Source organism: Pteropus vampyrus, unplaced genomic scaffold, assembly GCF_000151845.1.
Source record: "Pteropus vampyrus isolate Shadow unplaced genomic scaffold, Pvam_2.0 Scaffold241, whole genome shotgun sequence".
Classification (NCBI taxonomy): domain Eukaryota; kingdom Metazoa; phylum Chordata; class Mammalia; order Chiroptera; family Pteropodidae; genus Pteropus; species Pteropus vampyrus.
This window is the reverse complement of record NW_011889022.1, coordinates 1016320-1022793: the sequence shown is the minus strand read 5'-3', so window position 1 is coordinate 1022793 and position 6474 is coordinate 1016320. Positions and strand designations below refer to the sequence as shown.

The following is a 6474-nucleotide window of genomic DNA, read 5'->3' as shown; positions in this document are numbered from 1 at the left end:
CCTCCAGAGAAAATGAAATTAAAAAATTCAGGGACGAATGACAAGCAAAACCAGCAAAAAGTTAGCAAAATCCACAGACTTAGGAATCCGATTGTCTGTAATATGAAGACGAGTATGGGGTTAGATCTGAAAGTAACTCTCATTTATCATGTATTTTCACTGATTTGTTTAAAAAAAAAAAAATCCAGCTTACTGCCGCCTTTGAATTCTGTGTGGTAAAACAGTGCCCATTTAAATTATTACTTTAAGAAGCGGATACTCCCCGCTAAGGAAACACTGTCTGTCCCTTTCCTGCGACTCCACTTGCCCTCCCTTTTCCATCCATCATCGGGAGTCAGTCGAGGAATATGTGATGTCTCAGTGTCCTTCTATGTCGCCTAAAAAGCCATCACAAGAAACTCTGTGGGGCTGAGGCGAACTGAGACTAAAGGAGTCCCGAACGGAAGCCAAAGAACCTAAACTTGGATTTTGCTCCTCCAACTTGCTAGCTGAGCGAAGTACGACACATACCGAACTCTTCTGTGTCTGTGCACCCACACAGCCTCTGTAAAATGAAAGCACTTTGACCTTCTGAATGTTAAAATGCAATATGTTCTGGAAATTATGATACAATTATGATATGACTCATATTGTTTAGTAACCATTACATACCTGTCAGCTTCATTTGGACTCGCTTCCTCGCTCAGACCCTCCCTGTGTAGAGAGACGGGTCTATTGGGATGGGTTTTGTGGGGGAAATGCGGGCGCATGGCAGACGCGACGTGAGGGCTCAGCAAAGCCAGGGGTGCCTGAGGCCGTTAGGCACTTGGAAGGCAGAAGAGGTGTCAAATTGATGAAGAAAGGCCCTGTCCCTCCACAGAGAACGGCAAAGCAATGGGACCCCCACCGGTGTCCTGCTTCACCGTTCTGCTTCAGACTGCACAGATCAGTGGAATGAAACTAGATCACCACGAAAGTGGTGGGAAACTTTCGCCCTGAATAGGCCCAAGGCAGATCTACCAGTCATGACCTCATCGGGTCACTAATCTGTATTTGGAACCCACAGGTAGTGATTTCGGGTTTACTCCTTCTCTCCTTGAGTTCTGGGGACTATGAACTTAACTTTTTTAGAGCACAGGGTGACATTGAATTTATGGATACAGACTCACAGTCTCGCCTTTTCAGGGGATGCAGAACACGGCCTTCCACGTTGAGTCGGCCATGCGACAAGGACTCGCATAACGAGAAATTCTCTTCTCCCGCCACAGGCATCGAGAAGTTCAAAGGCTGTTACTTCCACAGTCGGGAGTATAAAAGTCCCGAGGCCTTTTCAGGAAAGAGAATCATCGTGGTTGGCACCGGGAACTCTGGAGTGGACATTGCAATGGAGCTCGGCCATGTCGCAAAGCAGGTCTGCTTGCTAGGAAACCACGGCTTGCGCTAACAGAAGCCTCTGCGTGTGTGGGTGCCATCCACAGTGTGGGTTTGCTCTGGGAGGGACTGGGAAAGAAAGTGAAACCCAATTCATGGGGACCAGACGTGCAAATTAGACACCTCACATTTACAGTGTAAGCTAATCATAACTAACTGAGCTAATGAAATAAAACATTAGCTAAAACAAAATGTTAGATAATGAATCTGGCTTTTCGTGCTATCACAGTGGCTCCTGGCTCCTGAATAGACTCCAGATGGTGGTCAAGACAAGGGACTGGGCTTCCGTGGGTGACCAGTGGCTTTTGGTGGTAGAATCCAAGACCAGGAAAAAGAGGAGAATCGATAAAGATGATGAATATGTGATAAAGATGATCTACAGTGATGGAGGAAGATAGGAGGAAATCAATTCTGTTTTAGGCATGTTTCATTTCATACAAAAGCAAGTCATCCAAGAACTTCATTTATGACTGATTATTCCGCATTCCTTCTCTCATTGAAAACTTACCAATACTCTGAGTTTAGGGGAAAATAAGATACCTTTTGAATTCGAGGTGATTAGCTGCATTTAATAAAGTCTTAATTAATGGAAAACCCAACCTACTGGGATATTCAGATATCTCGATGATGTTTACTTATTTATTTTTATTTATTATTATTTATCTTAAGTTTTTAGGAGAAATTATTAACAAGCCACTTACTAAGAGTTTAGTTATTTAAAAATTCAGTGAGCATTTTAAGAGGTAAATGCATGGTCACCAGCCTCCATCTAATCTATCTTTCACTTTAAGATTCGATCAACAAGAATTGAGGTGTGACCTCATCACCTCGATATTACCAAAAGCACCAAAATCAAACAAATAATTCATTATCATTTCAAATTGCATCAGAATACAGAAAAGTTTACAAATATATTACAGAAGGATTTGAAAGTGATTCTGGCTACATTCTATTAAGCAAGATACTGGTCCTGAATAATTTGATTCATTTATATTTTCAACATACATTTTTATTTTGATGTAAACGATATAGTAGAATTATGTAGCAGTTAAGATAATTCACTCACTTCTAAACTCAAACTCTTATTTACGCAGGAAGCTCATCTACGTCAATGTCCAGGGATTTCTTTTTTAACAGTAATTCAGAAACGTACAGACTAAGTAATGAAATGTTTTTCATTCAGAAAGTTGGTGTCACAGAGCAGCCTTTTCCTGAAAATCAGTAGACAGATCTGGTAAAACACCAAATGACGACCACTGGACAGTGTTTTACCTCTTATTTCACGGTGGCCAGCATTCTCGAAACTGGGTAACGGGTAAAGGCGAGTAAAAGTAACGCGATGGCCACTGTCCTCTCTGCCTCGCGGGCGTGCCCGTCTCCCGCAGGTGTTCCTCAGCACCAGACGCGGGGCGTGGATTTTTCACCGCGTTTGGGACAACGGGTATCCCATGGATAGTATCTTCTTGACGCGGTTCAAATACTACCTCAGGAAGACAGCAGCGATAACACTGATGGACAAGCAGCTGGAGGCGACACTGACCACGAGATTCGACCACACGCATTACGGCCTGCAGCCCCGACACAGGTAGTAAGCGGGATGGCTCTGCGTCATTACGCGCATGCGCGCCATAAAACGATTCCGCTTCCAGCAGCTAACGTTTATCGTGGTCGACTTCGGACATCTCTTCATAGAAACACACATTATAACACATCTGTGATATATGTTTGTTTTTATTTTTCTTTACACCTACAGCACCTGGGCTTCCTAGGTGGTCTCCCATGCAAGTACTAACCAGGCCTGACCCTGCTTAGCTTCCGAGATCAGACGGGATCGGGCTCGTTCAGGGTGGCGTGGCCGTAGACTGTAATATATGTTTTTGCACGTAAACATGACTTTGTTTTCTGATGCCATTTTTCACTCTGTTATTCATTCGGCAATCATTTAATGTTGATTGTTAATGTGCCACACGCAAAAATAAATAATATGCTTCACCTCCCTTCGACCAGACTTTAAGTCTAGAGGAGGGAGTTGGACATGAAAACAGATTAGAGCGAGGAAATTACAGAATGCAAGAGGCACGTGAGTTTTCAAGATAAAACGTTAAGACTTCAAAACACATAGGGCTGAGGTAGCCGCTAAGGCACGGAGGACACAAAATTTCTCTCCTCTATTATTAGAGGCAGAAAGTTGGATAAGCACAGATTTAGGGAGAAACACGAATTGTCAGCTTTAGGCCCTTTGCACATGTATGACTTTCTTCTAGTATATTTGTTTATGTGGGTTTTTTTTATATCTATGTAGACCTTCAAATCAGGCTCCAATTTTCGGTGACGATCTGCCAAATCACATAATTTCTGGACGAGTCCAAGTGAGGTCCAACGTGAAGGAGTTCACGGAAACGGATGCCATTTTTGACGACGGCAGCACAGAGGAGAATATCGATGTTGTCATCTTTGCTACAGGGTACAGCTTCTCTTTTCCTTTCCTCGACGGTCTGATCAATGTCACTAATAACGAAGTGTCCCTGTACAAACTTATGTTCCCCCCCAACCTGGAGAAGCCAACGCTGGCTGTCATCGGCCTCGTCCAGACCGTGGGCATCGTGCTGACGATAGCAGAACTCCAGTCTCGCTGGGCTACACGAGTGTTCAAAGGTACGTGAATCAGCGCTGCAGAAAGACCCAACGGTTCAGGTCACGTTACTCCTGCACCGAGCTCTCTCCTTTCGATACCATACGATTCCTTGGAATCCTGACCAACCCCAAACTGTCTGTTCTAGGGCTGAGCCAGTTGCCCCCAGTAAAGATAATGACAGCAGAGATCACCGAGAGGATGAAGGCGATAGAGAAACGGTAAATAAATAACGGGCAGCAGCTAGCTGGGGACTCTCGAAGGGATCATGGAATTCCTTTTCCGGGGTCGAAATCCGTGCTTCACCTCACACGACGATGTGAGTCTGCCCCTCCATCTCCTATGTTGTTATGTGACACAAGACCAAGCCCAGGTCTCGGTTATGCGACACGTTGCCATACATTTATTCTCTTTAAATCCTATGAAATCTGAAGTCTCGGTCATTATCGATATTTCCTCCAGGGTCTCGGCAGGATCCAGGAAATGTATGTGATCCCCGAAAATGTGGGGATCATCTCTGCACTTCACCACATCACACTCCTTGCTGACACGCTCGTGTCTAGAGGGCGCTCTGTAGGTTTGGGGGGTTTGGCTTTCCTTCCGTGAGGAGGGTGAGACTCCAGCTCGGGGCCCAGCCCCGCCGGCTCCCCCGTCTGAAATCTTGCCATGGGCCCTAGATTCTTTCACGCCACACTTCTATTCACGCACGGTGTGAAGTCCCTCCCTCCCCCTTCTTGCCTTCGAAGATATTTATCATATCCTCTTCCATGAGCCTAGAATTTAAGGAAATAATAGCTACAAGTGGAGATGTTTTGCAAGGAAGATGATTTTCAATCATGCAACAAAAAATGTCTGAGACAAGGAAACACGAAAGGCCAGACCACTTGGATAGAACAGGGGGAGAGAGCAACATAGACAGAAAACACGCAAATGAATATCTCGATTACTTCGCCACAGGTTTCAGGATTCTAAATACTCTGATGTGCATGCATGCGTTTTCGAGTAAAGAAACGAAATGCATTCCCATGAACCCACTCAACTTTATAATCAGTTCTACGAAAGCTACAGAAAACCAATGGTTGAGGAAGCATTCAAGGGCCATTCCTACCAACATTCGGAAGGAAAAGAGGCGAAACGTTTCTAATTCATTCACTAAAAATTGATGTTGCGCAGGTTATGGCGGGCACACTGGCCAGCACGTCCAGCGGGACAATGGAGAGAGGGTCGCTTTAGCCTCCTAGCCCTGTTTCTCCCCCTCTAAACTGGGTAGACATAAAGCTCTCTAGGTTTCGGACGACACTCAGCTCTGCCCTTCCCCCCGCTCCAGGTCCGTGAAGAAAATCAACGACAACATCCAAGTGAATTACATTGAGTACATGGACGAAATCGCCACCCAGGTGGGTGTGAAGCCCAATCTGCTGGTCCTCTTTCTCTCGGACCCAAAGCTGGCCATGGAGATTCTCTTTGGCCCATGCACCCCATACCAGTACCGGCTGCAGGGGCCAGGGAAGTGGGAAGGGGCCCGGAAGGCCATCCTCACCCAGCGAGAGCGAATCATCAAGCCCCTGAAGACGAGAATCACTAGTGAGGACCATCGCCCGCCCTCACTGTTCTCCTGGATGAAGATGGCACCAGTCGGCCTGGCATTTCTGGTTGCTGGCTCGGTGTACTTGGCACATTTGTACTCTTTGCTGTGGTGAATGGAAATAGATGAATGAACATTGAGTAGAAAAAGCATGTAAGTTTCTACTCATCCTGGATCGTTATACTGTAGAATTATTAAGCCGGTAACATATGTTCAAAGTTATTTAGTACAAGTATAACTGCTACAGAAAATGTTATCTAGATACACTTAATAGATTTCTTTCGCTACAGAAAATGTTATCTAGATACACTTGATAGATTTCTTTCTTTAAAAATACGTATGTGTCATACTTCTAGTTGTAACATGAATGCAAATGCACAACAAAAGCTCATCAGTAAGAGGTGTCCTGTGTTAGCCGTAAGAATGTGCTGGCAACATAAAGTAAACCAAAATTGTTTTCACGAAGCCAGACTTTCCTTGAAGGGATTTATAAATAAAATTATACTTTATCATTGATTTTATTTTCAAGGTTATCTTTTCTTCCTCTGAGTAATTCTATCAAATTCTCATCCAGAATGAAAGCTGAAACTTTTTTTATACTGCTTTTTGTTTGTTTGTTTGTGTTTAATGCTGACGTTTACAGCACAGACATGAAAAATCACAGGAAAAAATATTTTAGGCTTTAGTTTACTGGACACTAAATATGGTTTTCTTTTAAGTTCATCTGAAAACAACCCCTTTATTTTGAAGAAACAAGTAAAGGAAAGAGTGCAATGTATCTCAGACCTTTCGATAAAGTTTCACCATTTAGAAATAAGCAATTATATTATATAAACAGCTACATTAT

At 43.9% G+C, this 6474-nt stretch overlaps 1 protein-coding gene and 1 pseudogene across 1 annotated transcript in view; one reads left to right on the top strand and one right to left on the bottom strand.

Moving 5' to 3' along the window:
- LOC105301516 (dimethylaniline monooxygenase [N-oxide-forming] 5-like) overlaps positions 1–5742 on the top strand; it is an 8977-nt gene extending 3235 nt beyond the window's left edge. The window contains exons 4-8 of the mRNA XM_011374218.1: positions 1248–1390; positions 2796–2995; positions 3713–4065; positions 4191–4263; positions 5370–5742. Of these exons, the coding sequence (XP_011372520.1) occupies positions 1248–1390; positions 2796–2995; positions 3713–4065; positions 4191–4263; positions 5370–5742 (1142 nt within the window). The remainder of the gene's footprint in view (positions 1–1247; positions 1391–2795; positions 2996–3712; positions 4066–4190; positions 4264–5369) is intronic.
- Positions 3155–3273, bottom strand: LOC111728985 (annotated as a pseudogene).
- Positions 5743–6474: the final 732 nt, after the last annotated feature.